The 22,898-nt window shown below is 32.2% G+C and overlaps 1 protein-coding gene across 4 annotated transcripts in view; it reads right to left on the minus strand.

The window, feature by feature from the left end:
• Nucleotides 1-22,898, minus strand: part of LOC149078978 (cell adhesion molecule Dscam1-like) — a 297,831-nt gene that overhangs the window by 38,579 nt on the left and 236,354 nt on the right. For 3 of the 4 annotated variants that reach the window (XM_089241221.1, XM_089241220.1, XM_089241222.1), the window contains exons 20-21: nt 14,028-14,321; nt 11,377-11,559 (exon numbers count right to left, since the gene is read on the minus strand). In XM_089241221.1, coding sequence (XP_089097347.1) covers nt 11,377-11,559; nt 14,028-14,321 — 477 coding nt within the window. Of the gene's footprint in view, nt 1-11,372; nt 11,560-14,027; nt 14,322-22,898 lie in introns of all 4 variants that reach the window. The other variant, XR_016193869.1, reaches the window with a different exon arrangement.

Genomic DNA, 22,898 nt, shown 5'->3' on the forward strand with positions numbered 1-22,898 from the left:
GTTCTTCTGGTTTTTCTACTGAGTTTGATAACTTATTTTATTGATAAATTGTTTGATCGATAAATTTAATAATTATGTTCACTGCAATAGTACAATAATACGTATGAACATGGTTTGAAAGAAATATCAATGCACATCAAATAAGCTATATAATCTACGATACTGTTTTATTTTTACAAAATTTTCGTGTATTTGACATTCGCTTTAATCACAATTACCTTTTGATTCTCATGTTTATACAAACTTAAATTAAGTCTGATGTAATTGTATAAGTAATCCGAGGTTTTTCGATATACTCGTAAGTATTCGAAATTAGTTCTGCAAAAACAAATACTGTGAGTTGTCCATATTGTGTTATTAAGAATTAATTGAATCATAAGTAAAACTTTTGAGAATCCTCCTCTTAATAATATATTTTTTTCCTTATAGGTTGTCTTTTTCTCCTCCATTTTTCTGTCCCAGAAGTAGATGGGAGAAGAAAAATATTATTTCACGGCATTTTTCTTTTACAACTTAAGCTATCACAGAATTACACGAATCCCCAGAGCAGAAACGTGGTTAGCCAAAGGAAATTCTATATACATGCATATATACTCACGTGTGTGTGTGTATGCATGTATACATCGCTGTTGGGCTTCCGATAAAAGAGTTCCTAGGACCATTACTATGTCTTGTATTACACTCAAATCCGGAATGCAAATATTTTACCAAAAAAATGTTGGCTTAGCATTCGGTTAGAAGTAAGAAAAGGAACGAAGATGAAGGAAGAGAAGGGAAAAAAATCATTTTTGAGACACCAAGACGGAAAAGAACAGAAAGTCTTAGGAAAAAGAAAAGAAATGCAAACAAGGTGAAACGAGGAATTCTTAACACGCGAAATAAAAACAAAAGGAAGAGTAATAATAATAAAGACAAAAAAAAAATTCTTTGGTCGTGCCAGAATGAATTTGAAATTACGCTCCCTGTAAAAACACAATTCTACGTTTACCATGTTTTCTTTGATTTCAGAATTCCTTTCATTCCTTTTCCTATTTTCTTTTTTTTTATATTTATATATTCCCCATGCAACTTCTTTTCTTTGGAATTTTTTTTTCTAGCTTTTTCTTTTTTACTTTGCAATAATATTTCAGTTTGCGTGAGTACATCGAAAGTTCTAACGTTATGTTTTGTCTTTGTTTTCTGAAGACCCTTTCCTTTAATTTATTTTTTTGTTTCTTCACTTGCTTTCTCCATTTCAAGAAAATGGTGTTTTCTCTTGTCTTTTGTTATGAGCTTTACATTAGAAATGGGAGATCATTTGTTGTGACCACACTCTCATATCTCTTTATTTTATTTTTCTTTGCGAGTACAACAACACAGACTTGTTTGCTTACTATAACTAACACCACTTAGAAATTCCCTGATGAATTTCTTGACTGCCAATTTTTTGTTTTATGCTCTGTGAAAAAAAATGGAATATTCATTTAATTTAAACCAAATATAAATAGAAAAGAGAGATTGAATCTTTATATACCGCACATTAAAAAATATTCACGAATTTGTCTTTTATTGATTCAATCTAATTCTTATTAATATGAAAATAGTTAGATATGATTGAAATATATAAATCGTACTATAAAACAGGGTGAGCGAAAAGTCCTAGCGCCGTTTTAGAAATTTATAAAAAATTGAAATTGACGTGAAAAAGTGCGATTTGCACCAAAATACTTGCCGAGGCGTCGAGGTTTTTTTCTTTTTTTCTTTGGTACATAATACTTCCACTCACAGATGTGCTGCATCATGAAAAATTTAATATAACACGTAAAATATGAAACAAAAAGTCCATAATTGATAGTTATTTCGATTTGCACGTTACATAAACCTATATTACATATTCCTGTATTCAATATGAGCACTCTTTTCAGCCCGTGCTACGAACGAACGAGTGAAAGGTTGCTCAAAGTAAAATGTGGTTGTTTTATATAACTCGAATCGTAATAAACACTGATCATGCACTGCTTTTTATGTAGCGCAGGGAATGGCCAACTCCTCTTTGTCCTTCGAGGACCAACATAATAGTCAGACGCAGTCGGGATTTATTGCTAATTTACTTTGCTCTTCATTTAATTTACTACTAATTACAAATAATTCTTAATGAATTATTAACTGAACTCTTCATATTTTTTGGAAACATGTATTTTTATGTTCTCTCTACACTGTACTGTCTGGTAAGGCATTACAGACCAGACTCAAACATCATGACCCTCACCAATAAGAGCCGTTTATTTGCTGGTAACATCCATGTAGACTGTAACCTTTCTGATTATTTTTCTTCGACTGTTAAGAACAGTTTTTCATTTCTCTTTTCTTTCAGAAAATTATGAATGTTAATGCTGGAACAAGAGTGGTGAATGCTACTTCATAAAACGTTCAAAGTTTTATCAAACAAAAAAAATAATTTTATATTCTGAAATTAGTTATTTTGAATTTCACGCAAATTGCTTTTCTAGTTGGCTTTTTTCCTGCTAAATATCTGACTGAATATTTTTACCAATATACGGCAACGCATTATTTTTGAATTTTTATAGAAAAACATTATGGAACCTTTTTGAGGGAAAGTATTTGATCCAAGCTCACGCGCATGTGCAATATGAGAGGAAGCGATTTCTTCGAGTAAAATGTGTCTCCGGCTAAGCGTTCGCCAATACGCATCTAAATGCGTGTTTCTACCTCTGAAATTCATTTCACCTCTCGAAATTTTCTTAGCGGGTGAAAATACTCCTCGAAACGTAGGTTGATTTTTTTGAAAATATGTGTACAATATAATAAACATAAAGTGAATAGTATATCAAGGGTCTAGCGGTTACCCGTGTAGAAACTCCAACTTGATTATATAGGCTTATATGTTACTTAGCTCTGATACTTGTATAATGCTCGTTAACTACCTATATTTTAAAAAAGGGGCCCCTGACACGAAATGTTACAGCCTTTTAGAGGCAGTATCTGAGTTCAACTTTGTTGCAATCATTTGTCTCTTAAAAGATGTTTTGAACGTCGTCGACAAACTATCTGTTGCTTTACAAACAGACAACCTGAGTTTTCCAACTCTTATCGAGAGGTTGAAATGAACGAAATTCCGAATAATAACAACCCTGGAATATGTTTGAAAGACTTCACAATTCGGAAAAGGAAATGAGTATTACAGACAAATAAAAATTAAAAATGTTCAATTTAGATGAAAATTCTATAAAAGCAAAACAATTTTCAGACCATCTAGTTGAAAACTTGGACAACACGTTTGAAAAAAGTATAATGAACATTTTCATTGACCGACGCAGTTTTGAATCCTATGAATGACATAACATGCGCAAAAACTTTCTTTAGTCCAATGATAAAAAAAATCATTCTCTGTATAACGGTTAAAAAACGAATTATAACCCAAGTTCTGATGAAGCAATGAACAGTTCAATTTGTCTCTATTATGAAGGAAATTAGAATACCTTGTATAAAAATGAAAATATATGTACTTCTTAAAGAAGCGCTACTTAGGGGGGAAATGGTTATTTGTAAAAGAGCTACGAGGTATTACATGAATATAAAGGAATTAAAATCACAGAATTTTGCAAATACATAAGTGGGTGCAGAGAAGGTGGTGATAACACGCTTTTTATGTATCCAGAAAATAGAAAGTTGAGCTTAATTGCCTTAAGTTTGCCTCTTTCAACAGACTAATGTGAATGTTTTGCGACATTAAATCATATTAACTCAAAAAAGAGGGCTAAACTTGGTGATGAACATCTGAACACCCTAATAAGATTATCATGCGAAGGCAATCCTTTCACTGTCACTGATGAAGGCATTCACTGTGATACGAATCTTGAACTGACTGTTAGGACGGGGAAACAAAAGAAAAATTAAGGAAACAGTTATTTTCCGGATATTATGCTGAGGTGAGCTCGGAAAGAAAAGTCATCACGTCTCCGCCGGGACTCGAACCCAGGCTCTCTTGCATACCGGGCAAGCATGCTACCATCTACACCACTGGGGACACATGAATCTGCCTTCCTAATTTCACGCACTGTGTCGTGAGGCGCTGAAGTAGAGGCATTAGTAGCCTCTCTTAACTTCAGGAAATGGCCCCCGGGTGGGACGGAGCTCACCTCAGCATAATATCCGGAAAATAACTGTTTCCTTGATATCTCTGGCTGAGAAAAAAGCCATCTATATCTCTCAAAAGAAAAATTGTTGAAAAAAATGCAATGAACATATAAATATATACAGTGTGATTTAAAAAAGATGGGAAAAAACTTTAAGAGCTGATAATACACGCTGATACAAATAATTGCCATCAAAGAATGCATGGTTTAACATGATACGCAAACGAGCTCTTGCGTTTCGAAACAGCGGCTTCGCGAGCGTTAAAATGGCATTCCTGTTGAAATTTATCAGGATAAAAATAGCACCATGCATGCAAATGTAACCTGGGGAAGAAAAAGAGAAACCATATGCAAACCGTATCTTTTGAGCAAATATTGAAAATTATTCATTAAAATTATTTTTTTATTGTATACGTTATTCTTGCGTTTTCTCCTCGTATCCTCGGTTTTACTATGTTGCGCTCTCTAGCACGTTTGCATTTCATTTTAGACCATGCATTCTTTGATGAAAATTGTTTGTTTTTATGTGTACTACCACCTCTTAAAAATTTCCCATCTTTCCTGAATCACCGTTTTTATGCTGTATGTATGATCAAATTAGTTCTATTTATCTCATATTGTTTCATATATTTGTGTCAAATCAACATTTAATATTTTTTATAAGTGTTTCGATTAAATATTTGTTCAAAGTTTGAAAGTTTTGACGTATGTTTTCATTTATGTATCATGAATTTTATATAGGCTATGAAAATAGCCGTGGTGTTCTTATGGGTTTCACGGTATTTCAATTCCAATTTGAAATTATTTTTCACCGTTAAAAAATCACCACTGATTTTCGGATAATACCTCCCAAAATTTGGGAGATGAGTGAAATTACTCGTCATAAAAAATTTTTCGGATAACACTGCACCGGCTGTTACGTTTATCAACTTATCGTCAAACATCAGAGTTCATTGTCATTTTTAATAATATTAGATTTTATAATATTATATTATAATATAACATAATGATCCTAAGAATAATGATATATATAATAATAATGATATTGGCATGCAACAAATGCAGCGGCTTGCCGCTACGCAAGCTGTATGTTTCGTTTCCTAATGAATCTGTTTTCATTATGAACCAATAACAAAAGAATGGGTCGCCACTCTATGAATCAATAAATGACAGCAGGGTCCAGCTTCGAGCCGTTAATATTGCCAACTTGATGCAGCTGAACCACATTTGGATTAAATCAGAAAAAAATGAGTCTTTTCTAGTGAATCAATAAATGATAGATTAATTTATAGGGGACAGCCCCCGTACTCCCGTCTAGCCACGTTTGCTGTTTGGGAACAAATCCCTAGCCCCATGCATCTGACGATTGTAATAAAAAATTAAATTTTATTAAAATTAAAAAAATGAATATAAATTTAAGATGATCAAGAAACAAAGATGGTAGGGAGGGAAAAAAAATCAATTGCGTTTTAGAGGGAATTGAACTCTCAACCTTCGTTCTGTGTTCTATGCTCTAACCACTGCACTAATTGCGGATGTCGGATTCAAATAAAATTAAGTACATCCATTATTAAATGTTGAAACTAAGTTGGGGCCAACCAACAGCAAAAAACAAGAAAACGCGCGCAAAATGGATCAAAATTTGGGGTCCAATAACTAAGTGCTAGAAAAGTTTACTCGTCGAGATTACCATCACTCAGCTCCGATGATTGCACAAAAAATTTTGCTACTGTAATTTCCACTGTATGATTTTGAAATCAATCATGTGACTTGTCTTTTATTTTTTGTATTGAAAATACAATTTTTTTTTCTGTCAAATTAGAAATAATATTTTTTCTACATTAACCACAATTTCATCAATCGAAACTAATATCAAAATCATATTTTTTTTTATCTGGTCGCGGGCCGCTAAAATCATTTCGTGGAATGCAGCCCGCGGACCAGCTGTTTGTCACCCTTGGTATAGCAAATTAAGTGTTATGTTGAGATTTTCATGATACGACGCCACCTGTGAGTAAAATGTCGAACATGCTTCAATAGTTCATTAAAAACTATAGGTCTTGATATTTTTTGTGCAATTTTCACTTTTTTATTTTAAATTGTTGATTTTTGTAATGGTTTAAAATGTGTCTAGAACTTTCCGCTCACACTGTATATACTGCATGCCATTTCTTCAGAACCTAATATAAAATTCTTTGAAAATCACTAGTTTTTTGTCTTAGATTTTAACGGTCCATTAATTTTTTATCCATTCCAAATAAATACTAATAATTTACAACAAAAAAAAAATTCTGATACATTTAATTTTTTTTCATGTATTAATCATATGCACGACGAAAGCCTGAAGTGTTATTTTGAATTTATTGCTGTACTAGACAGAATCATCCTGAAAAGTGCATTATATATTGCGAGTATTTTTCGAAAATTTATTTTTCACACCAATTCTCAAAAGAACAAATTTATTTTCAATCATTAGCTGGCTACAATTTCTACGCTTAGTTACCCTGTTTGCTCAATCGAACAATTTTAATTCAATAATTGAATAAATTACTGAATTTGCATCGTATCATCTTTCCAGCATCTTGTTATACCACACACACATCTACTTCTTTAATTTATTTTTCTATTGTCCATTTATTTTTATAATTTGCAAAAAATTGAAAAAGAAATTATTAAAAAAATTGCACTTCTTCATTTGTTACTTTCTAAATCCTTTTGCATTCTTCATTATCTGGGTTTCTTTAATGATGTGTATCTTTCTTGTTCACGAATATTCTGTTTCTTGAAAGCTTTACAATTTTACTCAGTTTATAACTACCGTTTGGCGATTTTTTCACTTTTTTTCCATTTCTTTTGTTTTGAAACTCCTTTATAATCCCTCCTTTTGTGACTTAATCTTTTTTCTATGCTTTTCTTTTCTTTATAACCTTTTCACTCATACATTAATATGACTCATGATTAAAAAGAATCTTTATAAATAAACTCTTTATCAAACTTGAATCAATATCCAATGTCATGAAATGAAGTTCATTCAACTCTTTTATCTGGAAGATAAATTGCGAATTCTGTAGAATTCTTCGCATTATTTTAGTATCAAACTGCCCGCATATGAAAAAACGCATTTGAAAATAGTTTCCTCTAAATTTCCTAGTGTTTTCTTTTTTATTGTAAAATGATCAATAGATGACACTTCTGGCTAATAACTAGTATTTACTGTGTCAGAGATAACAGAGTAATGAAACCTTTCAAAAATGAAGTACCGGCATCATAGAAAAAAGAAGTGTATGTTTGCTTTTCAGATCTAGATTTCTGTGAGACATTTCAACAAAGTATTTTCCGAAGTTGGTCCACTTGAGCATACTACCTCTACCCATTTGCCCACCAGCATTTTGTTTCTATCGAAATTTTTCTGTTTCACGTTTCTTCAAATTTTTCATTTCTGAATGCTTAAGTAAAAATAGAGCAGAAAAAAATAAGAAGAAGAGGGAAACAACATAAAATGAGAAACGATTTTCTTCCACCCAAGCCAGTCCGAGCGGCAACATTTTTCAGGACGTGGTCGTTTTCATGGAAAACTGTCCCATTTAATGGTGCGTTTGCTCGAGATACGTAAACCATTGATACATGGAACATTTGTCCGTTATGGCGGGATAAACATAAGTTTCAAACACGAACCTAGAATTTAACATATTTCTCCATACTCTGTGGGAAACGCTAGAAGACATTTTACCTTGCTAGTATAGTACTGTTTTTGCTCACTCTTAAAAATTGAGCGATACGTGCATGATGCATACCCATGATAAATGCTAGATGTTTGAAATAGAATATTACCGCAAAATAGTGGAAAAAATAAAACACTATATACACGTGCCAACTGTAAAAACTGGGAAAGTTTAATTTTTCAAGGAAAATAAAAATATTTCTTTTTAACCCTCCAGTGCACGAGTGGGAAAATGTTCTGTGAGTGCACAAGCTGGGTCTCACAGACCCATACTGAACTGTATAACATAAAATATTTGCACACTTTCTTTTTTTAGTATTCTGATTGCATTTATTATTACAGCATTTTAGCTACAATATGAACATAAATTGAATGCGATTAACCATTGTTGTACTATTTCAACTCAACAGTTCTGGATTACTCGTATTATCATACTGAAGCAGAAACCCAAGGATAAGACAGTAAAATGTTTTAGTGCGTGATGTAAAAGTATGTAAAAGTGCGTGAAATAAACCATATAATATGAACATTATATAATATATAATAGTTCTGGAAAAAAAATATCCATCGCGAAAAAAATTGGCAGAGTATATAAACAAGTTCAAATACGAAATTAGTGAGAACTCGAAAAAAAATTGATACTTCTACTTGGGGGCCGTTCAAGTATTACGTCAGCAATTTTTTTGTCATTTTTGATCCCCTCCCCCCCTCCTTGTCAGAAATATTTCGTCAACACTACCCCCCCCCCTAAAAAAATTTCTTAATGTAAAAAACATTAAAAAAATTAAAATTGCAAAATAAAATACCTTTGTATGTTATAATCAATTTATGTTATTTTTAATGCTATTTGAAGGGTAACAAATCAAAATTTCTTTTTAAGAAATTCATTGCTACCCCACCCTTTAAGTCATACATGGTAAACCCTTGACCCGCGGACCAAATGTGGTTATGAAAGTTATCCGACGTGGCTTGCCCCCTAAAACCCAATTTTGTAAAAGTGAACTAAGTGGCACATTTACAGATCGCTTAAATGATCCGCGGCACATTCAAAGATCACTTAAGTAACCCGCGACACAGTTCCAGAACACTTAAACGATCCGTGGCACATTTAGAGATCCCTTGAGTGATATGTGGCTCAATTTTAGAGCACTTAAGCGCCCCCCCCCCCAGTGCGGTTCTACATCGTTAAAGTTACGTGGAACATTCCCAGTGTTTACTTAAGTGATCCGTGGCATACTTCGAGTGATGCGTCGCACATTTCCAGAGCACATAAGCAGCCCGGAAACATTTCTAGAGCACTTGAAGTATCCGTGAAACATTTAGAGATCGATGAAGTGGTTCTGTAAGGTATTTATCATTAGGGAGAATGTGTTAGTTCAGGTTCCCACAAACTAGCGAAATATTTTTCTCGTTTTTGACTGACGGAGTAAGATGGAATTAAGAATATTTCATACTTTCATAAAGGGTGGTTGATGACGTAAGCATTATCCAAACCATTATCAAAAGTCAGCAAATCGGACACCCCTCCTCCCCATCGATGCTGACGTAATACTTGAATGACCCCTTGTCAGTGAATTAGGGAATTACTTATGCTTACAGACCCAACCCGTCCAAACAAGGATTAAATTTAAATGCAACTTGATTACCAGTACACGTATAAGATAAATGAAATTAAGTATTATATTTTACAAGATATCTGGTATTAACAAGTGGAGAGCGACATTCATGTCATATTATATTTTACGCAAGAGATATTGATAAAGATGTGCCGAGTTTCTTTATTAATATCTTGAAATTAGGTCTTATTGGAATATTGGTCGATGTTCGGCATTTAGACGAATTTTCTAACACAGAATAATATAAGTCGTAAAAAAAGTGTGATAAAAGAATGTCATCGTAACATGTGTCATTTTATGTGAAATTCGTGAATGTGACATTTATATGACTGGTTAATTACCATATTTCTGGAGTATAATTTTGGAATAATACAGCCATACGCATTTTTTATGGGCATTGTATAATATTTTATCATGTTTCTAGTTTTTGTAATTGCATTTTTAATTCGGTTGTGGTATTTCAGAAAGATATGACATATATATTTGTTGTGGGCACCTTTGTCTCAGTCACCTCGTTAGGCATTTTGCCTGTTGTGACGTTGTGTTTGTATTTGTATTAAAAAGGAAAAAAAAATATTCAACATAAGCAACTAATTTTTTCGAGATAAAATTCAGTTGTCATGTAACGACTGTTTTTGTATTGTACAAAAAAACAACATATTTATCGAAAAATGCTTGCTATATGCTATGAACAGATTCCCGAATAGTTGAAATGTGTTTAGGTAGGAACTGACTGTTATACGGAATTAGGTTTTCATACCTAATTTCTGGGAAACATTGTTTTTGAAAAATAAATTCGCATAAGCACCGTAACAGTGAATACTTTCATATTTTGCTTGCGAGAAGTTGATAGCTTTGGAAGATGCCGCAAGAGATACGATGCTCATTCTAAGGTTTAGAGCCAAAAAAAAAAATACTATTTTCATGAATATTTATGTCATACATTATTTCTCTAATTTCCACAGACTGGAAACACATTACTGCATCATTTATTTCCCAGTATTTTGTTTGTTGAAAACTGCATTATTTTCTAAAGACAATTAAGGAAGGTTACGATGTGAAGCTGAACATAAATGAATGTTTCTGTATAATCGTAGATGAGTCATGTATGATGGTGCAATAATCTAAACGCGTTGTTATTTTCTGCAGAATGATTAGTTATGATAAGAGGATGTATGCGAAGCCCTACTGGCCTAACAGAGTGAGTTCGGATTTCTCTTTGGTAGAATTAATCTTCAACAACAAGGTGTCGAACGAATATTTTGACAAATATTTACTTATTACTAAAATCAACGAGTTCACTTCTTAACCCATTGGCTGCAGGAAGAGACGAAAAAATGCTTCGCTCACTGTGACAGAGTAAAAATAATTTTTTTTTTCAGTTTTCTTTTGTGGAAGATAGATAACAATCAAAGTTAGGCATTGCGAATCCGATTCTATCGGGAAAAAAACGGGTGATACAAACGCAAAATCTGTATTTGTACCCAGATTCTCCTTCACGTTAGTGATTGCAGCTACTCAATCCCATACACATCATCCCATACAGTACAAGAAAACTGTCAGAAAATATAGCTATATTTTAAAAAAAAACCCCTAGAATATAAATGCGTACGCCATCTATACGTCATTTAAAGAATTTAATCTTTAAAAAAGCATTTCTAATCATCACAGGATGATTGAGCAGTCTACTGCGCTCGCCATCTTCGGATAATTGGAACACTCTGAGAGTTAAGCGCGCTATACAAGACTAACCTTAAAAAGTTGTATCGCATATTGACATACTAAACTCATATTTAGTGAAAATTAAAAAATTAAAAAATTTCAAGCTTGAGCAGAATTTGACTACCATAATTAAAAAAGATTTAAAAAAAAACTAAAAAGAACAGGAACATGACTAACTTACAGACACCTTGAGATCTGCAATCTGAAGGAGTATCTTTCCTTCGAAGAACTACAACGACGGCGACAACAACTGTGATGACGACGACAACCACGACAGCACATACTATTGGCACAAGCACGGTCGGATCTCTAAGGAATGATATTACACTAGACGGGCTGTACGACGTTAATGGAGGTACGGTAGCTGTGAAAAATACTCAGAGTTATCTAAACTATGTATATATATATATATATACATATATATTGATATATGTTTGTTCAATACTGAAAAGGAAATAAAAATACAAAAAAATTAAATGGTGTATTCAGGAGCCAAAGAAAAATATCAGATTTCATATCAGAAGAATATTTCGTGAATGGAAATCACTGATTTCAAAATTAACCATCATTAACCTAAGTGCGTATGATCAAAACCATATAAATCCATGCAACTCTGACTCCGATATCAAATAACTTTTCTCCACTCAATTTATTGCGATAGTTACGATGAAATAAAAAGTGCGCTCTAACGTGATAAGCATTAAGATAAAGTCATGGCAAGAAAAATTATCACATTAGTTAAGATAATTTTACAATACAATCAAAGTTTCGATCAGTTAACTTATGTGAAATCATGAAACATTTAAGAATGACTATTTTTTAAATCAAAGATTATTTTTTATTGCAATCCAAATTCCTTGTACGCGCAAACATTAAAATTTGACTCAAAGGATAATAATAAAGATAAAAATTAAAGCATAAGTTTATTTCATTTCATTTCTAAAATTTAATATCGTAAGGTAATTTCTATAATTACTAAATCTGAATAGAGGTTATATGATGTTATTAGTTTTCTAGCGCATTTGAATTTTGCTATTTTTATGGAAAAATCAGTAGATAGTTGAACACATAACTTTGAATCACATACAGTCTTTTAAATAGCCTACATATTGGATGTAACTTGACCGATAAAAGTATAATTATCCCATTATCTTTGTAAGTACTATCCAATTAATTGCAGACAGTTGACAAAACTCATTAAATAGCCAACAAGGAATACATCCCTATCGATTCAATTGCGCGGTCGCTCGGACAAACTAAACGGATTCCAAAAAGAATCTATTATTCCCTGCTATTTATTTTATTTCTAACCGTTCTTCTAAGGAAAACTACATTTGCTGAACAAAGAGCTGAAAAGTTGCAGGCAGTTGTGGGTTTGGTTTCCCCTTATTTTTTTTATCATTTCTTCTCTCTTCCTCCCCTAATATCAGCTCTTTCTTGTTAGACAAATTGAAAGGAAAATGTTGCGGCTTTTCTGATACGAGCTGCCGTTACAGATACGACGTTCCATTACTGGCGCCGTAAAAACACCCTTGCAAACCCCTAGGATGGTCGTAAAACCAGCTTTAATAGAAACAAATCCTTAGTTTTACGGAATTTATCGGGACTCGGCCGGAAAAAGCAGAGGAGAGATGCTTTGGGCACAAACCGATAACGAACCTAGGACCCGCCCGTCTCCTCAACCAAAGCTCGTAAAAATGAAGCGGAGCGTCTCGATCCGAGAGAAAGCAAAAATTTTCTCCTCATTACTATTATTATTATCATTTTTTTTTCTGCTCTACCTCCTATCTTCCTCAACTGTCTCTTTATATTTCTGGGATTCTTTTTTTTCTCCTATTAATAAAGCCGAAAATAATTTGAAAATACGATTATTATATTTACGGACGTTTATCATTCCTGATTATTTTTTTTTCCTTCTTTTATTTATATAATGTAATAGGAGCTAGAGATTCTCTTAAAATGGAACAATAAACTTTTCATTGTCTATATATCATTTTAAATAAAATTTTATTGGGATAAGTTCAATGCTGTGAAGAAAAAATATATATATGGGAAAAACCAGCATCATGGATTATATTACTAGAATGGCGTCCGAAAATTGTGGTAATTTATTTGAGTGAACTCAGTTTATTGTTTTCTCCCGAAGTTTCCAGCTTTATGATTTAGGTATTTATGTAATAGTTGGATAGACTGGTGTGTACTATGTGTATTTGTTGAGCGGTAAATGTGATAAATCCTTCATGATCATCGAACATTTTTTGTAAGTTTGATAATTTCCCTAAATTTCTCCTTCTTACCAGTGATAATGCATAATACCCAAACGTCGCATCATTGGTAAACGTGATAAATTGTACTGCATGATACATGATATTTCAGACATGTATTGTATGATTATATCGGGGTACGATCGTAAAATTTGTCATGATATCGTGGTCCGGCTATATTAATCACTCATACTAAACCAATTTGGAATTTTTTTTTCATATTTATGTAATTCACCATTTACACTAGGGTATTATGCATAATCACCGGTAAAAGAGTTAAATTTATCAACCTTGGCAAGACGATTGGTATGTGTGCATAATTACCGATTTATCACATTTACCGTAACATATAGACTCATAAATTAATGTACTCATATATTAAGAAATGAATGGATATATTTTGTGGAAACCAAATTTGAATATTATTAGGAATTCATCATATTGAAAATTCTGTGATATCCATGAAATGAAAGAGGTAAAATAATTTGGATTTACTGTGGAAAATTGTATAACCTAGGCAATAAATATATAAGTGTTACTTATGAAATACTAATATAATCTCCAATACCTCCTCCTGAAGTAAGCGTTGAAAATACGTATTCAGCTTCCGTGGTACCAGCGTCGTTATGTGCAGCCATCAAGAGATCATACCAGGTACCCGGTGTGAGATCTGTTATCAAGACTGTTGACTGAGCCGGCACAATGTTATTTGACAGGAGTATCCAGTCCCCTTGCAACTGAGGTTTGTACTGAACAACAAAATATAAGATGGGACAACCGGAGTCCTGCCATGATGACAGGCGGAGATGTGCGGATGTCGAATTCACTGAGAGTAATGCGCTTTTTTCCGGAGCAACGGAAGCTGTAAAATGAAAATATCAATAATAAGAAATTAATCCTTTAATTAACGAGATGAGCATATTTTGTTTTTTTGATATGAACGCAATTTTTGTACGTTTGCTGTGAAAAAATTATAGTGCCATCGATGCAATAATATTTTTTTGTTCGGGTATATTTCGAAGAATCGATGGAGTTCATTCGATAATCAGGGGAATTTATTTCCTTGGGCATTGTTGAGATTCACGGCAGTAATGTTATGTAAATAAAATAGAATCCACATGTTGATACCTTTGAAAACCAAACACACCCCGCTTCCCATCTCATTGAGATATCGAAGCGTTCCTGTATCCATGTTGATACAACTCCAGTTTGACCAATTTCCAGTTTCATTTTTGGAGGCGAATAAATTCATTATCGGATAAATATAGTGCGTGTGTATCACTGTGGTCATAAAAGACTGGTCATATCTGGAGATGATGATGATTTAGGAAATAAAGTTCATCTCTGCCTCCACGGAGACTGAAATCACGGTCTTTCGTTCACCGTACGAGTGCTTTACCCCTAAGCTATAGAAACAGATAGAATATTTCTTCCTTCGAGTGTATATATAGGGTGATTCAGAAAAGATGGGAAAAACTTTAAGAGGTGATAGTAAACACCAATATAAACAGTTGTCATCAAAAAAAGCATGATCTAACGTGAAAAACGCGTTTCAAAACGGTATTACTAAAGTGTACCTTTATCCCATTACAACTGTTGGAACGGTTGCACGATGGAATAACTTCACACGGCTGACGTACGAGCATTTTATTCACTGTGACGCAGATTTGTGCACATGGTTTCTTCTTCTCCTCCAGGTTACATTTGCATGCATGATGTTCTTTGTTCTTTTTCTCCCGATAAATTTCAACAGGAATGTCGATTAACGTTTCCGGAGCGACCGTTTCGAAACGCGCTAGCGCGTTTGTGTTTGACCATGCATTCTCTGATGACAACTGTTTATATTGGTGTTTACTATCACGTCTTAGTTTTCCCCATCTTTTATTTATTTATCTTTTCTCCTGAATGACATTAGACATGACATTAAAATTGTTACCACCACTGATGTACGGAGCCATTGAATATATATATACGCTCGAAGTCAGAACTATTTTATGTGTTTCCCTAAAATTCTATTTTTGGGAAACATATAAAACCATTTCGCTTATGGAGGAGAGAGACGGGTAGAGCACTCATGCGACAAACGAGAAACTGGGGTTCGAGGCCCCGTGTATTCAAAGAATGAATTTGCTTCCTAAAATCATCTTCACGATATATAACCAATTTTTCGGAATATTGTACATCCCTCTGTGCCCAAATAACGAACAGAAATACAACAAAATGCAAATATTGATGACCCACAGTACACGCTATAGTGCTTAATGACATTTATGTCATTAAGTTATATTATATATTATATATATATAAAAGAGGAACCACACACTGTTTAATGAACACTATAGTTCGGCAGAAAGTGTTCGTTTTGCTTTTCGAAACAATGTGCTCCGAAAATTTTCCCTTATTTCTATTAAGAAGTTCCTAATTAAATTTTCATAATTTCCTGATGGTTAGATAAGATGTTAGAAAAGTTAGAACACATCAAAATTAAATTATAGACACCCTGTACCATCCACGAACTTTTCATACTGACGGTGCATTCTACAGACACACTATTATCTCAAATATAAGAACAAAGCAATTTTTCTTTCATGGTAATGCTGATGTCCATCGATTGATCATTGCTCATCAACTTCAAGAAACGAAACACAACGAATTGCAACAAACATCAAAGTGTCAGATTTCGTTTAATAAATTGTAGATACTGTCAATATATATTATGTGACTTCTTGTCTTTTACAATAATGATACCTAACATACTAAATTTTCGATTAGTACTCTGTTGCTGAAAAACAAAAAGGGAAGAAAAAAAAAGGCATTGGACGCAATCATTTTCGAATCGATGCATTAAAAACATAAAAAAAAAGGGTACGCACATACATCTATCTTTCTTTCAGAAAACAATACTATGACTGAAGGGGAAAAAAAAGGTGAAGAAAAAAAATCTTTTTTTCTAAACCTATATCAAGAAAATATCAGATCATCTTAATACAAGAGAGAGAGAGAGAGATGCAATCATTTGTGCTCCAGTTCTCCGAGTGGAAATAAATTGACAGCTGGATATCGGAAAAGAGCTTAGTGTCAGATCTAGCTGGAAGGCACAGGATTCATGAGACTAAAAAGCAATAAAAAGTGGATGAAGATAGTAAATGACTTGAAGACGAACAGGGGAAAAAAAATGAAATAGCGAAAATTGAACATCGTTAGCTGTCGTAATGAAGTGCACTACAACGAAAATTGATCTTACTATTATTATTTTATTTATTTTTTTTAGCCCTGAGGGCGGATGAGCAAGGAAATAAGTGAATTATTATTTTTAATGTCGAGATATTCCTATCTGAATATCACTTGTGTATCATTATAGATTTATTACCATGTGCTGGACGTTATATATTGCTAAGCATCGATTAAATAGTGAACATGGCAGAGAAATGACTAGATTGTGAAAAAAAAAAAATATCGTTCTCATGCGAAGAAATTAAACTTAAAACAAATCAAAAATATTTTTTTTTATTTATATTAAACACAGAATTTTTTTAAACTAATTTATAAAAGTCCTTTTCTTATCTCCATTTGAGAATTGATTAAGCAAAAAAACATTTATCTTAAGCTGAGCGATTTTTCTTTCTTTTTTTTAAATCAGTCTGTTTAACTTAATATAAACTGCATATAATTCAATAGTCCCTTTATTTTTCGTATAAGTAATTACTCTTACGATTGTATGGTATGAAAATATCTTGATTATCAGTGGTTAAAGAAAGAAAGTTTACAACTCAAAATTTATTTTAATGTAATATAATATGCAGTTAATATAAGAGAATGAAATTCTCTAATTCTCTAAAAATGAATAATATCCGGAAAAAGATTCGATCACATATAAGATATAAGATATCCAGATTTTTACATGCTGTATATATTGTATAGTATAACTGGAGTTGGTTGTTGGTTTTCTGCGGTTTTTCAACTTCAAGGAGAGAATGCAAGTCGAAAGATGATACCTCATCATGATACTCACATAGCATACAAATCCAAGTATTTAAGTACCTTCACTTCCAAATATAGAAGCCAGATGGCAGCACCAGCAAGAACACGGAACAATCACAAATGTGGCAAAATAAATATGTGTGAACCATTTATATGCAGTGGATCCCGTTTAAAACTATTTTTTAAACCGCCATGAAAAAAAAGTTGTGAGTGGGAAAAACTTTTAACCTGAAATAATCAAAGAGTTGACCACGAAAATAAGTATTCTAAAATTGAAAATGTTCTGAGTAACAACATTATAATTGAGATCGACTATACATACACTACAACGACACGTTACATCGTGCAGAGAAGTATGTACGAGTAGCATGTACAGCTAAGTAAGTACACCGCTGAAATGTATGTAAAAATGTGTATTTTATTCAATTGTGATTTTAATCATTTTAATTGGTAAAATATTGGTGAAGAATATTGTTTGGTCTTCATGAAGAGTTGTGTCACAAGAAATAGTTTATTTTCATTTTTAGGCGGAACCACTCAAATGCAATTCGTGGTCTAGTGAGTGCCAGAAATGTGCAAAATGTTTGAAGGGGTCCCCAAGAAGCTAGAATATGGTCTGCAGAGCTAGCTATAGCCCCCCCCCCCCGCTGTTCATTACTATTTACATTGAACAGTCAATGTAGTCAGTGAAGTCATATGAACTCCTAGCGTTCCGCGGACCAATGCTTGGGGATTACTCGTGCTCCAATTAAGTCCCAATACCCCCAATTCTCAATAAAAAAAAACTTAACCTCAAAATTAATGCATAAAAATAACTTTTAAGCCCTCCGAAAGGTTTTCTTCTTCTTCTTTGGTTTATAATCACCCGAACTTTAGTTAAAACCCAAACGCAACAAAGGTAAAAATTAAAAATAAGGAAAGAGAAAAAAAAAATTCAAAAACCCATCAGCCTTATGAAGTTGAGGTATTTCACTGATAAAATCCAAAAAAAAAATCATAAAAATAAAATTCATTGACAACAAGTTATTAACAAAACGAGGCAAAAACTTCGTTCCGGGTCAAATAGACGCCGAACAATGCAGCGGTGTATAATAATACAAATCCTTCAGAAGCACCTCTGTTTTGAATATTGTAGTGCAGCAGTAGTATTTCAATTGAAAAATATGACTTTTTCGTATTAATTAAATTCAATCTCCATTTTGATCAAACAAAATTCATATCTTTAAAATGTTCATTTGTACTAAATAAAGATTTTGACAGTCTGAGATTTTTTTTTTGCTCTCTATCCAGGCATTTAAAAAGAATAAATTTTCAATTTAGAAACTGTCATATTTGAAAACTGAAAAGGAGAAATTGGAATACTTAGAAAAAAGATATTCATGAAACAAGAGTAAAGGTACTGTTTGATTTTTGATGCTTCAATGGAACTTTAGCATTTTTAGTTAAATCAGTTCGAGCATTCCAACAGCCTCAAAATTTATTTCTTGATTTCATTCAAAAAGGAAAAAAAAAAGAACCAAGAAAGAGGAAAAAGGAAAAGACACTTTCAATCCGACACCTTCTTGTGAAGTTTCAATCACATTTTTTGCCTTAAGGCTTAGCGAAATATGATGACACGAGTCAGCAAAGTCATGAAATCGGAAATATAAAATTTCTCGTAAAAATCAGGTTGTGAAAAATACCGAGAAGAATCTCATTGGTTGCCACATCGTTATGATTTTACGGAACTGCTAGCGAATAAACTGACGAGAAAATGAATGTCATCTTTGGTGAGTCGCAAAAAAAGTCCAGTAAAATTTACATAACTCAACTAGAGAGTGAAAATGATGCTTCTTACTCAGTAAGAAAGAGATTTGGTATTCAATTCTAGTTATAAAAATTTGATTTTTTTTCTTCTTTTAAAGAAAAAATTAATATTGAAAAGCTTTTTTTCTCTCCGAAATCAATATTCATGTATGGAGATTGTAGAGATGAAGTGGAAGCAGAAATATTCTGCTTCAAAATATAAACGTATGCGAAATATAGCCTTGCCATTGAGAAAATTCATTTGCATTTTGTATACTATCATGATATTTATATTGAAATTTCAGTTTCTCTTCTTACGTTTATTCATAAATTTCGTGAATACATTTTGCTTTGTTTTCATATATACTACAAAAAAAGTTCCCTAAAAATTTTGCATGTCTTTAATCGGGAGAAGAAGCTTCCTCGGTTTATCTATATAATATCCATTGCCGAAGCGCTATTGAAATTCGTGATGGTATCTTGATAAACATTATTTTAGATACAGTAATACTTTTATTAATAAATGCTATCTCGATTTTGCTCGTTCTACTAATAATTCTATATTCTAATTTTATTCGGGAAATAAAATATAAGGTTCACTCAGTTAAGCCAAAAAAATGTAGAGTTGCGTGGCACATTTTCAGCCACCTCGTTGGGAGTTTTACTGCTTGTGGCCTTTGTACATATTCTTTCTTTTCCTTTGGAAAAAGTTTCGTATTTAGTTTATTGAGTACAATTTAAGTTTCATTTATATGTATATATTCAATTATAAAATGTTAAATACAAAAAAATTTGAAAGTTCTCACGTAGAAAGAGATAATAAAAAATAAATGAATTATCAAAAAAATTATATCGTATCTCAGATACAAAACCAAGAATCAATAACAATCACTGTATGAAACCCAATAAGGACTTATCGTGACTGAAATTTATGCTGTCAATCTTTTTTTTTTTTTTTTTTGAAATGACTTTTTGATAAAATACTTACTTAACACGAGCATTTAAACAATTTTACTATCATATATTTATTTACCTGTATTTTTGTAACTTTGAGTTAGTGGTTCTGAGATTTCAATAGGTTTGATTTCAAAATAATACTGGTTTAAGAACATAAGATACATTCTCATAGCAACAGAAACTTTGAGAAAAATTAGTCTTTAAATCACACACGCGCGCAATTTTTGCTCCTTTTTTTTTCATAAACTCACTGTTGTCCTGTCACTAGACCATGAGTGCGTGTGTGTTTAGATAGGGATCATAGGTAATGATTAATTTAGTAATTCACCAGACAATAAGGTAGAAAGAATTTCAAGAAAATTGCTTTGCAATCGACCAAACCCAGCTTTAGTTAAAAGTAAACATTAACTATAATAATTGATTGTTTGTCATATCTTTAACGAGCTTCATTCCTTTTTAATGTAATTTACTAGCTGTAGTATTCGATGTTTTTTTATGTACTTGATTTTGCTCATGGAATCATGGTAACCAAAATACACATTCCAAAAAAAAAAGTTACTGTTGAGGAATATGAAACATTTTTTTTGCTGACAGTTTTTTGCTCACTACGGGCATTGGCCCAGAAGCTCTGAAGAACTTTCAAATTAGCGTATCGTTTGATTCGGACTCTGTTCTGTATATATATGCAAACTTTGGCGAAGATCGATTGAAAGTTGTATCTTTGTATAATTAACATGTACACGTATACAGACACGGGAAATCGATTTCATATAGACACAAGTATTAAAAATAAGCTCGAGAGAACAGATAGATTCCACTCCAGAAAATCCTGAGCTCACTAAAATGCGAACTAATTAGAAGAAAACACTGCATTGTTTAACAGGTATCATACTGCTATACTGTATTTAATATTTAAGATCAATGTTGTTAGTTGTTAATGCTAAGCGTTGGGGAGTTATTACCAACGTTCCATAGTAACTAATTGTTTTGGAAAAAGCATATGGATTTTCTTTTAATGTTTTAACTTTCAACCGTAATTATCTACATAAAATGTTTTTTTTTTTACTTTAAAACATCAGATATTGAAACAAAGCATTTTCATTCTTATTTCTAAGGAACATTTCCGTAAATAGTATGCGATTAATAATTGTGTTATTTGAATTGACTCACTCAGTTTAACAATTTCAATTACTGGTATGTAACCGGCTTCATGGTTCATAACCATAAAGTAAGCAATAGCATGTACGCTATGTCCATTAATGCTCGACGCGTGTATCTCTGTAATTAACTCTAGGAATTTCAAATATGGAGATTCAGAAAGTAAAAAAAAAAATTAAGTACTTCGCAACAGAAATTTGTGTTTTAATACGCAAAAAAAAAAAAAAAAGAAAATGAAGAAAAGCGGGCTTTTAAAAGAGATAGAGTATATTTACTGAGAGAGTATGTGTTATTTGTACGATTTTTCTCTGTTTTTCGAGATAAAAGTAGTTAATTAATCGGAGTTCTCCGTTGAAGAAGATTTAGAATTTTCTTATCCTTTTTTATGAAAAAAAAAAGATTTAAACTCGGGAATGGAGAAATATAATAAGAGAAAAGCAAAGAAAATAATTTATCTCAAGCTGACACTTCACGTTCCATTCGTTTTTCTTATTACACGAATAACTAATTGAAGGATAAAATATTCAGAATATGGCGGATCATCACGAGAAAGATGATAAAAGAAGAAAAAAAAAAGACGCGAGTATAAAAATATCATGCAATTTACTTTTGATAATTAAGAGAAATTCTGAGTTTTAATAAAGGCTGGGAATCTTGAGAGAAATATGCTCTTTTTCCCCGCTTGTTTGATTTAAATTTGACGATTATTTTTACAGCGGGTGTAAAGATAATTTGAAATAACAAAAATAAATGAATTGATAATATAAAAAAAAATATTACCTACACGAACAATAATTTTCAAAAATATGAATTTGAGAAAATAAAATACCTATTTTCTTTTCATAGAGAAAAATTCCAGTATTCAATTTTATTTGATGAATACTAACTTACTTAATTGGAAGTTATCTATTCTTTTTGAAACTTCAAAGGTTTTAAAATCACGCATTGGAAATTTCGACGATAAATTAATTTATATTAATATCATGTTTTAAACCATGGAGTTTTACTTGGAGTTTCATTTTCACCGCTATAAGAAAAGCACGAATAAAAATTATGGTTAGAAGCAAAAAAAAAAAATTAAAGTATTCTTATAATTTTAATTAAACTTTCCAAAAAAATTGAATCTGTTATTTTATGAATTAATTAAAATTCTACAAAATAACGCCCCCCTTTTTTATCATGAGTGGTGAAATAACTGTTTTTATTCCTTTCAGACCCTGGTGCCACAAATGCATGCGTTTCTTTTTCCACCATTGTGGATTTTTTTTTTAACTCAAGGAGTTAAATGCTGGCATAAAGGAGTCTATAAATTTTGAATTAGAAATACGGTGAATATGAACTTAAGGGCTTTTATCGGACGGCAGGCAAGTTGAAAATTCAGGGGGTTTTTAAGAAGGCTTCCAAGAAAATGTGCCTCAGGGAAAAATGTGATTTATTACATAAAATTCTGAAAAAAAAAAATTCTGAATGAATATACCCTGCATCATCTCGGCTGAAAAAAAATCAACGAAGTGAATTATTTCTTCACAAAAAAATTGACAAAATAAAGATTTGATAT

The sequence above is a fragment of the Pholcus phalangioides genome, unplaced genomic scaffold (genome assembly GCF_987345545.1).
Source record: "Pholcus phalangioides strain wild (caught in Gottingen) unplaced genomic scaffold, Ppha-v1.0 ptg000013l_1, whole genome shotgun sequence".
In the NCBI taxonomy this organism is placed as follows: domain Eukaryota; kingdom Metazoa; phylum Arthropoda; class Arachnida; order Araneae; family Pholcidae; genus Pholcus; species Pholcus phalangioides.